The following is a 16,442-nucleotide window of genomic DNA, read 5'->3' on the forward strand; positions in this document are numbered from 1 at the left end:
GAGGCCCTAATTGGTCCCTCGATTCAGCATGGCAAGTCAAGTGTAAAGCCAATGAGGAAAGAAATGCTAAAAATGCAAGGAATTGAGGGGGACATAATAGACGGGGGGAACAGTGTTTTCTTTGTCTGGCCACCATATGGACATCAACATCTCAAAAATTTGTCTCAAAAATAGCTTGTTCAGGCTCTGATCTTTAGGAAGGTGTGTGCAACGTTGGTAACCCTGCTTAGATTTACACAATTGTGGTTTATCTGCCATATTTAATCCAGACGTTTCCCTTTGTCAGCTATAACAACCGCCGTTTCTATTTGCTTTGATTACACGAACTGATTGCTCCCTTGTTTATCTTTGGTTTTGTCTAATTTGGAGAGAGAGCAAAGAATTCAGTCCCTGCTCGTGTGTTGATGTAGATGTTACAACGAAGCGGGATCAGAGATGCAGGAGAGTAATTTATTAATTCATTCATCCAGGGAGGTAAGTTCAACCAGAGCTGCTTATGTTTTTGTGGGATCATTCCTTGACATTAGCCATGATCAAGACCACACGATGGAGCTGTGGCCGATACCCCCACCACCACCTCCACCTCTCCCAAACCCCCCTCCCCTCCCCCGCTAATATTTCCTCCCGAAGCCTGAGAGCCATGCAGGTTCAGTGGGAGGTGCAACTCCATCTGTCCCCCCGTGGAGCAACTGTTCTGCTTTTATCAATCACTTCAGCAGGCCATTAGGGGCCACACAGCTGCAATAATGCCAGCCGTCTGAATCACCTCATTTGTGTTGTGTGTGTGTGTGTCTGTGATAAGTGCGTGTGAGACTAGCTGAGTGTCTGCGGGGTTGTGTGTGTGTGTGTGTGTGTGTGTGTGTGTGGCATTTTGCAAACTGATTTTACCCTCCCAGATTGTACTGCCCTGCGGCACCGAGCGCGAGGGGGCAAATTAACCTGCAGGATTCGCGGAGAGGTGACACACAAGACGGCGTGGTCGGCAATCAAAAGGGCGGGTGCACAAACAGGCGGGCAGCTGGGCTTCCGCTGGGCAAATGAGTCCTGGAAACCCACCTGAGCGCGACGCGGTCCTACATGCCTCTCCAAATCTCTCTCTCTCTCTCTCTCTTTCCCTTGCTATCACCGACGCTGACAGATTGGACAGGTGTGCAGTGGAGTTGACGCTGTGTAATTTGTTCGTGGCGAGAGAGAAAAAAGAAGGTGCCATTATATCTGCATTTGGACCTTATCTTATTGAGTTGGGCTGGGGAGTGGCGGCATTGGCATCTAGCCAAGGAGGGGCTGATGGGTAATTGATATGCTGTTGGGGCTGTTTTTCGCTCCGGGGCCATCCATTACGACTCAGTGCGTCTTCCCGCGCCGGCTGTGATAGACTACAACGACACATACAGGAGATCAGCGGCGGAGGTGAGTGTTGGGGGGTGGGGGTGGGATGCGTGTGTGGGAGGGTTCGGTCATCTCACAATGGGGAGTGATTGAGGCGTGACACGGCGGTAATGGTGTTTTCGCAGACACGGCTGCTGATATCCCCATCACACCCCCCATTTTAGGTCTCTGACAAACGTCCATTTTGGAAGTCTCCTCGTTTGGCGCCATGCGGGTTATCGGGTAGACGGACCCTGATTGAAACCTTAGTTTTCTGCGAATCTTGTCGCGGCTTTGAAAGGTGTTTCCCACTCAGAAATTAAATATATAGAGTGCAACCAAGGGGAAGCGTTCAACGGACAAATCTAATAAACACAAGATGGATTTTATAGGTTCCTTTAAAAAAAACAACAAAAACAAAGCAGGCAGATATTTCAGTGCCTTTGCATTTATATATTGCAATTGTTTCAACAATTCTCATTATCGCTTACCGGCGCTATTCAACCATGTAGTGGGTGAAAGCTTATGACTATTAAAAATCAGACTGGAGGAAGGTAAACTGATTTCGAATGACAAAACGGTAAATAGGTGATAGTGACGTGAAGGCGGTGACATGCTGGTTTTCCCTCCACTGCATGTTTGTGTCTCCTTTGAGGGGCAGCCATGATCTACCTGAATTAATACAGTGGCTGGGCGCCTGGTAATCCGCCGCTAAGCTGTCGCAAGCAAACAAATGAAAAGTGTAAAGCCTGACACATGCTGAAAAGGTTAGTGAAGTGAACCTTTGCCCGCCCTCCCTCTGGGTCATTATGCAACCTTGTTCATATTCAACATCACCGAAACAGGAGGCAGCACATCAGAGCATTGTCCGACTCCCGTTTTTTCACTTTCAACATAGACGGACGGCGTATTAATAATCTGGCGACTGAAAGCTTCTGCAGCTCTTAGGATCGCTAATGGCCACGGGGGCTGTGGGGGGGAAGGCCGGGTTCATGACTGGAAATGTACCCCCCCCCATTTTTCTCCCCAATTGTACTTGGTCAATTACCCCACTCTTCGGAGCTGTCCCGGTCGCTGCTCCACCCCCTCTGCCGAGCTGATACATGTGGAGTTGCCAACTGCTTCTTTTCACCTGACAGTGAGGATGTAGCGCCCCGACCGACGAGAGGAGGCGCTACTGCAGTGACCAGGACACATACCCACATCCGGCTTCCCACCCGCAGACACGGTCATTGTGTCTGTAGGGACACCCAACCAAGCCGGAGGTAACACAAGGATTCGAACCAGCGATCCCCGTGTTGGTAGGCAACGGAATAGACCACTACGCTACCCGAATGTCCATTGTACATTTTTTTGGATCGCTTAAACTAGGTGGGCGGCCTGGATGTGGATTCCCAAAACCAAAATAAAAGTGACATCCATTGCTGATATTTTAGTATCCAATATAAACTGTCATTAACACCTAAGTCACAGTAGTCCCATTTCAGCCCCGTCATCCTGTTTCTAATAAACTAGTCTGATGCATAAATCGGATACTGCTGGCTACGAAAGTTTGGATCAAGATCTGACATAGAGAATTACGGAAGATTAACCTAAAATGCCACTGGCACATTGGGCCAGTCTTTGTACAGAGCTGGTCATTGCAGCTGGGGAAATCAGCTTCTGGCTCTCTAGAAAGCCCATTATCTCAAGATAAATCCAAAAAGTGAGAGACTTCAGCAGAGTTGGTGTTTGGTTAGGCATTTAAACAGGCCTGAATCGATCAGTTCCTCTTCCTCTGTGGAGAAGGAGGTGAAACACTTCCTCTGTGGAGAAAGAGGTGGGGTACTTCCTCTGTGGAGAAGGAGGTGAAGTACTTCCTCTGTGGAGAAGGAGATGAGGTACTTCCTCTGTGGAGAAGGAGGTGAGGTACTTCCTCTGTGGAGAAGGAGGTGAAGTACTTCCTCTGTGGAGAAGGAGGTGAGGTATTTCCTCTGTGGAGAAGGATGTGAAGTACTTCCACAGTGGAGAAGGAAGTGAGGTACATGCTCTGTGGAGAAGGAGGTGAAGTAATTCCTCTGTGGAGAAGGAGGTAAAGTACTTCCTCTGTGGAGAAGGAGGTGAGGTACTTCCTTTGTGGAGAAGGAGGTGAGGTACTTCCTCTGTGGAGGAGGAGGGGAAGTACTTCCTCTGTGGAGAACGAGGTGAGGTACAGTATAAGTACCTGTTGCAGAGCGTGGCCACAGTATCTAGCTAATGTGGTGTGTGCAAGTTAAAAAAAAACAAACCAGGAGCCGCTTCTCTTGGCCTAATAATAACGTGTTTTATTTTTAGTCCGAACCACTTCAAGGGATGCTTTGTGCTCAGAGAATCTCCCTCCTCCGCATTCATTACCAGTTTGTTTGATACTGGCTTGTAGTACACAGCCAAACATTGCCTTTAAATACCCTGCTCAGAAAGACCAGAGTCCGGTTTCATTCAAAATGGCGACCAAAAAAAAAATTTTTTTTTCAAGTCGTCACGACTCAGTCATGGACAAAAAGTTTGATGTGCCAAGCTATGAAAGAGCATTGATTCAAAGAGCAGGATGATGAGGACTAATAAAACTAGTTTTAGTCGGAACCTCAACTCTGCACAGACACCAGCCCAAGACGACTCGGTTCTTACAATTATACTGACTGACACATTCAATTTCATTTGCATGAAAGGGCCCATTTCCTCTCTGAATCTTCAAGTTACAGGGTGAGGTGGGGTTGTGGAGGGCTGTAATTAATCCTAACACATCGGGTGGCAGCCTGACAAATACCCCGCTCCATTTTGGACATGCGGATGAAAAAAAAAAAGAGAAAAAAACGCGCATTTAAATAAACCACTAACCTCATTTGACATGATGTAGCTGCAGCATATCAATTTTGGAATATTGATTAATTGTCATGATGACATCCATTGAGCTAAAATGGACTAGGAGGAGTGCTTAATGGTTTGAAGAGGGCAAAAGTGATGCATGTGACATGTACCCAATGGCACTCTTAGTAATCCTTTCAGTGCTCTGAAAGTCAATATCAGCAGCCTTATTATCATGATATAGGAATCCAAAAGGTCATCAGTTCCATAAGCGTGAGTGTGAGCATGACTGTAAATGAGGGCATATGCCGGTTCTATGAAGCTCTTTCCTCTCTGTGGAATACTTTGTTGTCTACACTGTGCTACACATCTCATCCCTTTTATAAGGAAGCAAATACAGGTTGCAGTAAGGCAGGCACCCATGCACACTCACACCCATGCATGCACACGCACACACATTTATATTCCTGTCAAAATCCCATTGCCCTCCATACCACAATCTTAACCTTAACCCTACGCTGAACCAAAACAGACCCCCCCCCACTGCAAAAAATAAAAAAATAAACCTCATTTTAACCCCTAACCTTTACCCTGAGTCTAATTCAAATGCCTTATTGTGTTACTGGATCTAAGCCTAGCCATAACTCCAACTAGCTGTAAACCAAACTCCCAGCCTAGAAATAATCCTTTGCCTCGTGGGGCCAAAAAAAAATCCTTCAATAGGTAGGTGGTTTATGATTTTAACATCCTTATGAAGCGATATGGTCCTCATGAGCAAAGTTAAATGAAAACACACATACACACACGCCACATAAAATGAGAGTAAAAACTGACAAACCAGCTTGTACACAATCCACTTGGCTGCAAACCCATTTTCTATGGGCACAAAACAGCTCTCTATCTGCAGCATTGTGATAAAAAAAAACTTGTCTTTTGTTTTGGGCGAGGAAACAAACTCCACATTGTGTATACTAACAAAGGGCCCGGGCAGAGAGAAAGGGAAGGAAAGGAAGTGGGGCTTAATTGGAACTGCTCGCTGATTTGCATTGCATGCTCATCGGTAATCTTGCCTTAAATGGAAACTGAAATTCTTATTGCAATTAGCGATTACTTGAAAAGGGATATGGCCCCAGAATGATTGTTAATTACTGGATCAGGAATAGTACATTAATTTGCTGTGGAGGTTTTAATGCAGTGCGGTGACAGGGACCCGTTCTTCCATCAATATTGGGCTGCTTGTCACACATAATGAACTTCATAATACCAGCCCTCTCCCGCATGGCTTCCCCCTTCCCAGCGGCCTAAATGTGCTCTCTAAGCAAAATGCATAACCCTCATAATGTAAAACTAATTTCATAAAATACATGGAGGGTAAAGCTTATAGCACCCCTATATATTTAGGCTACTTATGGAAACCGGGGATGCATGTGCATCATGTGTGCAAACCATTCAATCACTCCCCGGATTAAGCGGGTTAAGATCCTCATAACACGCCTGCTAAGGCAGTGTAAACTACCAAATGTGTATTTTTAATCAGAATTAGTTTTAGAATTGGAAATAGATTCAGTTTGATTGCCATGTGAGTTTTCACATTAGCTGGCAGAGGACTCGGTGCACTGCTAACTGACACAATACAAGATTTAGGAGACTACAGATAAAGGTAAAGGTATATGATTAACAATACTGAATATACTGTAGGATCAAATTCTGGGGTGTAATGGCATAAAATATAGTTTCTCAATTTGAAAGTTCACTGTACTCCTCTGAAACAAATTAAACAAATATTTAATTATTATACAGACACATTTTAATTATTCTACTTATTTAATTTTGGTTCAAAGATTTGGTTATTGTACTATACTAAGGTCAACTTGCCCACACACACCTCTGTTAGAAGGTATGGCTCACAGGGAACCACATCTCCACCTAACTACAGCGCCATCTAATTAGAAATATCATATAAAACAAACAACGCTCACAAAACTCAATGAAATAATTCGTCTGAATCAGAATAATACATGAAAAATCAAATCACATATTTCCACACCATAACCAAACACGAAGTTCAGCTGTAACGGCTACAAAGCACTATAAACGTGTATTGAAGTATTCTAAGTACATCAATATATTGCATGTCTGAGTGTGCATATATGTACATATATGACCTTGCACAAACATGTAAATATTGTCTGTGTTGCTGCCTGCACAATGATTATATTCTCTCATTTAGTTTCTGTTTACAAAATTAAAATGACATTCAGTAGGGCCCTACATCCCAGACCATGTCTATATACCGCCTAGGTATTCCTTATGCTAAGTGACACTTCTATGTTATCTGCTATGCTAGCTGCTATGCTAGCTCTGAGCTCCAGGCTGCAGGGGTAAGGGCACTTTGCACCGACAACAGAAATGGCTTCAAAAAGAATGGCTAATGCCATCGTCCCTCATTCAGTGCACTGGGAGATTCTCTGAAAAGATGGTGGGTAACCGGGGGGGGGCACTAAAAGGCACGAGTGCATCTCAAAGTCCACATGTTCAGAGTCTCACACACACACGGTTATATGTGAGTATACTCCAGCTGGACCTAGGAAACGCTGCAAATGGGAGAATGGCATTAATGAATGGGGGGAGGGGGGCTTTTTTTTCTCTCCGAAGTCGACAATGGAAAACTCCCGGAAGGTTCCATCAAATAAATATAAAGGAGTTTATTTATGGGAGTGTCGCTGAGCGGCTTAGCGCGTGCCTCACCAAAGTCGCACCATGTCTCAAGGGAAAGGCGGTAAATGAAAGGGGTCTCTTTTCCAATTATCTTTGTTGTTGATTCATAAAAGCGAGAACCTTCAAGTCGTACGACGACGGCTACGCTGACGGTGTGGTCTTTTCCGATGACTCAATGTTTGCAGAAGTAAGCCTGTACTCTCTCTCTCTCTCCCAGACACACCAACTCCCAAGTGACACATTAGCAAGGTAGAGGGATCCTGTTTGTCACTTAATAAAACAGCCCACTTAAACAGATGGCTTTGTTCAAATGGCCTCCAAAGCTTGTTTTTCTCTTCTTTTAAACGAGGAAAACCCGAATCGCTGCTGTGGCAAATCAGACACATGAAAGCAGGTCCCCCCCCCGGTTTGCGGTGGAAACCAAATGGGGGGGCGCACATAAATACTGAATTGTGCCACTGTCGGCACGAGAGACGCGCTACCCTGAAAAAGAGACTGAAGCAGGTCGGGGAGGGTCCGGGTGGAAACACTCGACCTCCTACTGGAAACTCTAAACATCTGGGCTGGGGACTGTCAAACACAGAGGCAAAATAACGCAGAGCCTTCTCTGCCATGTGGGACTTCATTTTCATCTCTGTACATTCATTACTGGTTGATTTGTGTATGAATGCTGCATTTGGAGGCCTGTCGGTGGGCTGACGGTTTGAGGAGAAGCCAGTTGGACAAGAAGTATGAAATTTGGATTTGTTTTTATTCGTTGGTTTGTTTGTTTTCCCTCCAATGTCTGGGGGGAAAAAAAGAGAGAACATAGATAAGTAATTCTAATTGTGCAGGCTTACTGTGTTTGGTAGTCAGTGCAGCCTATTTGCAAAAAGAAGTTAATTATCTGATAGGATAGGCTGTGGCAGCCAGCAACACAGGATTGCATTCGTTCATTCTGTTATCCACAAGGCAATGGAACGATTCATTAAATGGCAGTGCCGCCACAAAATGGCCAACCGTTATCACGCTGGGGCTGCACAGACTTGAAAAGATGCAACAAATGGCAAAAGTGATAAATATTCCTAAGCCATGTCGGCTTACTGCCAATATAATGACACATGTAGATAGTGAGTAAACAAGATTATGCACGATTCGGATGCCTTTACCACACGTGTAATTCTAGTTTTACGATGCGAGATCGCAAGGAAGATCACGATGGCAGGATGCGCGGATGACAATCTGCAAAGCCACCGGCTTTCCACTACCTTTAGCAGGAAATCAAACGATGCAGATGAAAAAAAACGAGACGGAAAATCAAATATGAAACATATTTGACTGGTTCCATTGAAGGGGGAATTAAACTGTGCACGGCCCTGTCCCGTTCCTTTACGGCATTAACTTCACATAATTGTCTTTGCCCTCGACCAGTGAGCGGAAAAGCTTCCCTCATATTTGTTTCTGTAGGAGCACAGATGGATTATGTAGCAAATTGTTCCAGGGATCCGACATTGTATATATAAACAGACTCTAATTTTATGGCTAAGTAGTGCCAAGCCATTTCCGATGGATGCCAGTTGTCAGGCCATGAGTAGTGACACATTCCCTGCACTGTGTTTTCTCAAGCTGTTACAGACGAGCTAGCTCATGCCGCAGCAATCCTGCTAGATGACAACTGGCTCGCTTTCAGCCGTTCTGAGGTCCTGTGAATGTTCCTCAGTTCACTGCGTAATGCGCTGCAAAACCGAGCTTCTGTGATGAATTCATATTCCTGATTAGATTATACCGTGCTCCAGTTCTGCCTTTTTTTCCATAACAACACACAGTACACCCCTTGTTGTAGTCTACAGAAACCTACATTTAAAAGCCAATCTATAACATCTCTGCAGGGGAATGTCAGAACCAAGCCATTGTGTGCGCAACGGACAATCCACAGAGAATCTATGAAAAACTCAATCGATTCGCAATTTCTGAGACTTTCTCTTAAAAAACAACGGCAATGTTTTATGGATGATTGTTGGAGAGAGAGAGGGGGGAAAAAAGCCATCGGCTCCCTTGTAACCAACAGCTTATCATCAGGGCAGAGCAAATGCAGGGGAGGGACCACAAACAGCCACCCTGAGACCAAAGTGACCTTTCACAGCCTATTAATTCCACGCAGGGTCGCATGAGGAGCACCGAGGAAGAAAAGACAGTTCATGGAGGACGAACCTTCACAGTGACCTATATGGACAGCTAATACTTGATGGTTATATTGTGGCGTTATGTTCCATTTAGGGGAAAGGGAACCTCCTCCAATCACCAACATGCATGCACACATGCATGCACACACAGCACACGCACACTTGTTTTTCCAACACTTGTGAGGACCCTCTTTCCTGATTTAAAAGAACATGGTCTAAGTTATCCCTTTTTACTCCTGCCAGCGCATTTCACAGGGTCTTTGATACTGTGTTTTTCTCTACACCTGACCTTAAAAGGAAACAATCGGGGTTTCCAACATTACGTCGTAGGGATAACGCTCCATTAGCAGTCATAATACCGAGCAGTCATCTTGTGTTTCTCTGAAACACCGCTGAAGCTGTGCACGCCGGTGACGTTGCTGTTGGACAATGCATGAATATGAAAAAAAAAATCTTAACTTGTGGTTTGCTGCAACATTGCATTGTATGAGAAAATAAAATAACGCTACATTCAGCAGTGAAATAACAGTGTTGGTCACATTTTCCTATACAATGCAGCCTGTTGGCAAACTAGGAAGTACATTTTCACATTCACGGACGGGCGGCCACTTTTCTGCACAATGCTTGGCACTATGGTCGAGTGTTATCTCTACAATATATACAGATAATGTTGAAAATCGTGATTGCAAATCCTAATTGCAACTTTTACCCTAAAGCCAAGTTCCAAGATTTTCATTGGGAGGGATGAAGAAGGGCAGGATTAGGAACGAGTATATTAGAGGGACAGCTCAGGCTGGACGGTTTGGAGACAAAGCAAGAGAGGCAAGATTGAGATGGCTTGGACATGTGTGGAGGAGAGATGCTGGGTATATTGGGAGAAGGATGCTGAATATGGAGCTGCCAGGGAAGAGGAAAAGAGGAAGGCCAAAGAGGAGGTTTATGGATGTGGTGAGGGAGGACAGGTGGACAGGTGTGACAGAGGAAGATGCAGAGGACAGGAAGAGATGGAAACAGATGATCCGCTGTGGCGACCCCTGACGGGAGCAGCCGAAAGTAGTAGTGGTAGTAGTAGTAGATTACCCTAAAGCCAAGGCTTAACCCTAGAATAGCCCCTTAGAGAAGTGAGGACTGGCCAAAATGCCCTAACTTTTCAAAATGTCATCACTCGTATGGTTAAAAACTCAAAATGATCCTCACAAAAATAGCTGAGCAAGCAAGCACACACACACACACACACACACACACACACACACACACACACACGAACCACCCAATGCTTCAGTTTAGCACTAATATACCTCAGCACTGATTTTAGCGTCGTGTTAAGTTGAGCTTTTGTAAGTTCTGTACTTACATATGGTGGAAAATGCAAACTGCTTATTTTAAACCAAGAGCATAACTAATTTTTTTTTTTTTTAAAAAGGATTTGGCCAGCTTCCGTCAGAGGTTTAGGTGTCTCCTCTGTACTTGCTGTGAGGAGATGACACTTGTGATCTTATGAGTTTACTCATGGTCTCCAGATACAGTATGCTGGCTTTACTGGTCGATCGTTGCAGGCGGTGACCTTTTACAACTGCATAAAGAGAGGGCAGAGAGGTATGCAAATAAAGTTGTCAGTATTGATTCGCTGAAAAGATGCGAGGACGTTTAGCATCGCAGTGCCGTAGCGAGGGAGCCCGGGCAACTCATTGGGCAGCATGATTTCATTACAGCCCTGACCTCACCAAAGACATCCATGGCCTTAGATGAACGCTGATTATCTCGGTATTAATAACATTTTCTCTGTGGTCAAAGTTTCTTCTTTCAACTGCCACTTTTAATATAATAACTGATAAGAAAGCACAACTTCACAGCGTAGGCCTCATTAATTGCAGTGAGAGAAGAGATGCTCACTGTAAACTGGCTCATTTTGGGTGAAACAGATGACAGGCTGATAGGACGACTTAAAACCGGGATAGCATTTTTTTCTTTTATTTTCAGCATCATCTAAGATGTCTACAACTAAACCGCATGCGCTAAGTCATTATTGAAGCCGGGGTCTTTGATTCACAATTGTGTACCCCCCCCCCAAAAAAACACATGGTTCATCTCGTGAGGGTGTCTCTATCTTTGATGAGCTTTGCAGATGGGAACCAAACAAAGGTTGGTGGTATGAGGGGCAGGAAGGAGGCGTCCAATTGGAAGTAAACATGTCCAGTGTCACTACAGAGTCCAAAAAGAAAAGAAAAAAGAAAGAAACAGCCATCCTCGGGGGACATAATTAAGATGATCCAGTGAAACGAACTGCGTTAGATGCTTTGCAAGGGACTCATTTTTGATCAGCCGTTTGTAACTGTCTAAATTATTCCTGCAGGAGATGTAGAGGCATATAGAGGAGGACTCTGCTATGCAAGTGTGTGTGTGGGTGTGGGTGTGTGAGAGAGAGAGAGAGAGTGAGTGAGTGTGTGTGTGTGTGTGTGTGTGTGTGAGTGAGAGAGTGAGAGACAGAGTGAGTGAGTGAGTGAGTGAGAGAGAGAGAGTGTGTGTGTGAGTGAGTGGGTGAGAGTGTGAGTGAGTGAGTGAGTGAGTGAGAGAGAGAGAGAGAGAGAGAGAGAGAGAGAGAGAGAGAGAGAGAGAGAGAGAGAGAGAGAGAGAGAGAGAGAGAGAGAGAGAGAGAGAGAGAGAGAGTGTGTGTACGTCTGCAGGTATAATCAGACACTAAAGACGCATCCGGCACTGTATCCCATTACTACAGACCTTGTCAAAATGACAGGTTTGGTGTTGGAAGCGTCAGTGAAAGTCATCACACATCCTATGACAGTCCTGCATTCGTACCATGATTAGCTAACAGGAGTCTGAATCCCTCTGACACCGGAAACATTTGAAGAAAAAAAAACACAACCAGGGCGATTAAAACGAGCACGGCCGTGGCAGTGGAAATGTGCCACTTTGTTCTCGTGTCGAACGGGAAGGCTGTCAAAACAGAACAAGCGAGGAGAAGCGCCGCGGATGACGGGGAGGAGGGCTTGAAGCCCGATCCTCGTTTCCAGCAGCGTGAGAAAAACGGCTATCTGAAAAGCAACTGACACATATCCAAAGCAGGGAAACAAAACGGAAAGAAGGGAAGCCAAATGCGAAGACGGAGCTGCCGATGGCGCCCGTCTGACGGTTTCATGCAAACGGTTTAGCTGTGGGGGGAAATGCTGCAAAGAGGACTTCTTGGAGTTCGACAGTGGGTGGAAGTTTGTTTATCGGCAGTGGTTTGGAGCGGAGGGTCAGTTCTCCGGACCGTGTGTGTGTGTGTGTGTGTGTGTGGCTGGCTGTCCTGGCCAGAGGACGGTTGGGGACCGGAGATGTGGCCTTTCGGACTGACAGAGTTGGTCGCACTACTCTTCTTTTCAGCCCCTGCCAACCGAGCCACAGTTGACAGAGCAAAGGGGGCAAACAAAAGCCCCGGCCTCAAGCGCAAACGTTTGCCAGCTTTAATGGGGTCTAGTTCACTCGTCAGCCAGCTCAGTGCGCGCGCATCTGCGTGAACGCATGCATCCGGCACTCCCGCGTACCCCATGTGTTTTTGCGCATGTGTGCAATGCTGGCAGCGAATACACTAAAAGCGTTCCTCCGCACACAAGCGTGTGTGGCGGACCATCGTTTTGTTTATAGTATCTATTGGCAACGTGCCGTAAATCAATCAAAAAAGGCTCATTAATCATTCATGCATTAGCTTACAGACAAAAATATCCCCGCAACACGACTAATTAAAAAAACATATGCACATTTAAAACCTATGCATGTTTGCAACTCTTGTTTGTTTTATTTTTTAGAGAGCGTTTAAGCGAAGGTGGAAGGGGCTTAAATACATACACCCAACATTGCAAGGAAATGCCACAAGGTACTCAAGGTGCGACAGCGTGCTCAGTTAGATTTGTAGGGACTTCATCCTTCTCTCCCAGAGATTAAAGGTTAAATACGCAGCCGTCACATTGACTCAGCATTACTGTTTGTTGACCTCATAAATATTCCAATATATCTTGCAAAGCGCGATTCCCCCCCCCCCCTTTTCTGGCTTCAAGAAAATGCCTCTGAAAGTCAGTTATTTGGATGACACTGACTTTCGGGATTACAGCGAGCAAGGGGTATATTTTTCGAGTCAATAAGCTGCTTTTAATGATACAACCCATTTCAAGAAAACTGCCTGTTTCCCTCCACTGCAGCCACCGACCACCGAAACCCACCTCCCCCACACGGCCGCGCCGGATCTGGCACGCGGTTCAGCACGCGACCGCATTGAGGAACGAGATAAGACGATCTAACACGCGGCATAAAGATGGGTATCGCGTGACAGTTCAAGAACGGAAGAGAGCGCGGAGCTGCTGACTCCGTGTGTTTGGCGATTCAGTGGAAAGGCTCGGTTAGGAGCTGACACCAAGAAAAATGGGCGACGCACCAACAAAGCACCTCATTAGAATCGCACGTCTGCCGGGACTCAGAGGAGACGTGCAGCCGGGCACCTGTCTGACGTCTGAGCATGACGTCAGCTATGCTGCTCATTAGGACAGGCTTTGTTTGTCCGTTGTCCTCGACTACTCATTGGCAAATAACAGTGTAATTTACTTTAAAAACAAAAACAAACAAAAAACAGCACGATGGCGGCCAATTTGGCGAGGGAGGAAACTGTTCGACAGTTGACACGAGAAAGGCAATATCAATATGTGCACACCGTAATACAAAGACAGTGTCCTCAGCCATTAATATGTCATTTAAAGGCATTTTAAAACCCACACTGTATAATGTAAACAGTGCAAAAAGTATGTTTCTAATGGGATTCTCCACAGTGACTGTAGAGCAGGCATTTTTACTCTGAAGCATGTACGGCGAGGCTGGTGTCATTAATCATTCCACAGGACAGGGTGGGGTGGGGTACTGTGTCTGTGCACGTGTGCGTGCATGTGTGTGCGTGCGTGTACATGAGTGTGTTTGTGGAGGGGGTGGGGTGGTGGTGGTGGGGGGTGGTTGAGGGATAGCGTGCGTTTCTGAAATACAATTTCCCTTCCCTTTCTCTTCCGCACTGTATTTGTCAGAAGGGGAAGCCGAATCCAGACGAATTGGATTCCATTTTGTGGTCATCTTCGCCCCCCCCCCCTTCCACCGTGACTCTTTCTTTTTCCTTTTGTCTGGCCTACAGTCCTTACTGCTCTCCCCACACCATTTATCACATTGCCATCTCGACAGTGCCTGCCCCCTTCCTCGCTGGAAGCCATTAGAGCATCTCTGCATCACGGCGGCCAGATTGCATTCCGGTCCCCGTTTGTGACATTTATCATCTTTTGTCCTAACTTTTTATCTGCCCCCGCCCTGTGTGAAACCCTATCTCTAATGCTCGCTCTAATGAAACGCCGGGATGTGAGGTCCGAGTAAATAACCTAATTAAACCTCGCAAATGGGGACTAAAAAGGAAAAGACAATGCAGAAAAGGCCTTGGTGAGAATGCCAGAGGAGGAACACTCACAGATGGCATCGAGGAAGTTGATGCGGTGAGGTGGCACCATGCCCGTGCCACCTTCTCGTCATAGTATTTATAGTACAGCAAGTCATGGGGTTATGTTGTCCAAATGTTTCCTCATTTGTTGCTTGGGGACTGACACGATATGAGGCTGTGTCTTGTAATCATCGATTTCAGCCAAATGACAAAAGTCCTTAGCTGCATCCGAGGGTGGTCGCAGAGCTCGCCATGCTACACGGATGCTCTGATCAACTGCTGGTTACATTAAGAAAGCGGTGAGAAGAGGATTCTGGGAAAAAAACAACAACAACAACAAAGCGGTGAGTAATGGGTCCTGAAAGAAAATCTATCTCTCCCTCTCACTCTTTTTCTACCCGCTCTCATTCTTACGCAAAAGTCGAGTCGACACTGATTGCTCTCATTAGGGACAAAATGAAGAATGCCAAGCGTCATAATTATTGGCGCACCGCTCCAAATGGTATCGAGTCAATACAGAAAAATGTCAGGGGGGCAGTGGCGGCCAATTATTAATCCATATCATGCTGGGGAGGACACTTTAATTATCACCTAATCAATATTTCCAGATCTTCTACAGATGTAGCTCAGTGACCGGGTGGATGGATTTGGCTTGCAAGAAGTTCCATGTAGGAAAGAACAGCCAGCCACAATAGCAGGACTGAAGTAAACCGGAAAATGCCTCTTGTCGAGTCTGTCCGAGTGCTTTCATATGAGTGATTTCAGTGAGGAGGCAGGAGAAAAAAAACACAACACTAGTGCTACCCATTTTGCCAAATAGGAACTATCAAGCATGTAGTATGATCTATATGAAATGTGTACATACTGAATAGTGGAAACCCAGTGTATGTAGATTTCTCCCTTTGTAAAACTGTTATTGTTTTTTGTGCTCAGTACATGAAGATACCTATTATTTCATTCCTTGAATTATGCATCAACGTAGATACTCTTACAAATGCTGATAGTCTCATAAAGATATACTGTCTACTACTACTACTACTACTACTACTACTACTACTACTTTCGGCTGCTCCCGTTAGGGGTCGCCACAGCGGATCATCCGTTTCCATTTCTTCCTGTCTTCTGCGTCTTCCTCTGTCACACCAGCCACCTGCATGTCTTCCCTCACCACATCCATAAACCTCCTCTTTGGCCTTCCTCTTCTCCTCTTCCCTGGCAGCTCCATATTCAGCATCCTTCTCCCAATATACTCAGCATCTCTCCTCCACACATGTCCAAGCCATCTCAATCTTGCCTCTCTTGTTTTGTCTCCAAACTGTCCAACCTGAGCGGTCCCTCTAATATATTCGTTCCTAATCCTGTCCTTCTTCGTTACTCCCAGTGAAAATCTTAGCATCTTCAACTCTGCCACCTCCAGCTCCGCCTCCTGTCTTTTCGTCAGTGCCACTGTCTCCAAACCATATAACATAGCTGGTCTCACAACCATCTTGTAAACTTTCCCTTTAACTCTTGCTGATACCCTTCTGTCGCAAATAACTCCTGATACACTTCTCCACCCACTCCAACCTGCCTGCACTCTCTTTTTCACCTCTCTACTGAACTCCCCGTTACTTTGGACAGTTGACCCCAAGTATTTAAACTCAAATGCCTTTGTCACCTCCACTCCTTGGATCCTGACCATTCCACTGTCCTTTCTCTCATTCACGCATAGGTATTCTGTCTTGCTCCTACTGACTTTCATTCCTCTTCTCTCCAGTGCATACCTCAACCTCTCCAGGCTCTCCTCAACCTGCACCCTACTCTCGCTACAGATCACAATGTCATCCGCGAACATCTTCGTCCATGGAGACTCCTGCCTGATCTTGTCCGTCAACCTGTCCATCACCATTGCAAACAAGAAAGGGCTTAGAGCC

General features: G+C 45.6%; 1 protein-coding gene across 1 annotated transcript in view; it reads right to left on the reverse strand.

Annotated features, from left to right (window-relative positions):
• The window catches only part of LOC130130477 (receptor-type tyrosine-protein phosphatase delta), a 118,301-nt gene extending 103,702 nt beyond the window's left edge, over positions 1-14,599 (reverse strand). The window contains exon 1 of the mRNA XM_056300186.1: positions 14,560-14,599. Within this exon, the coding sequence (XP_056156161.1) occupies positions 14,560-14,599 (40 nt within the window). The remainder of the gene's footprint in view (positions 1-14,559) is intronic.
• Positions 14,600-16,442: the final 1,843 nt, after the last annotated feature.

This window comes from Lampris incognitus, chromosome 20, assembly GCF_029633865.1.
Source record: "Lampris incognitus isolate fLamInc1 chromosome 20, fLamInc1.hap2, whole genome shotgun sequence".
NCBI classification, from domain to species: domain Eukaryota; kingdom Metazoa; phylum Chordata; class Actinopteri; order Lampriformes; family Lampridae; genus Lampris; species Lampris incognitus.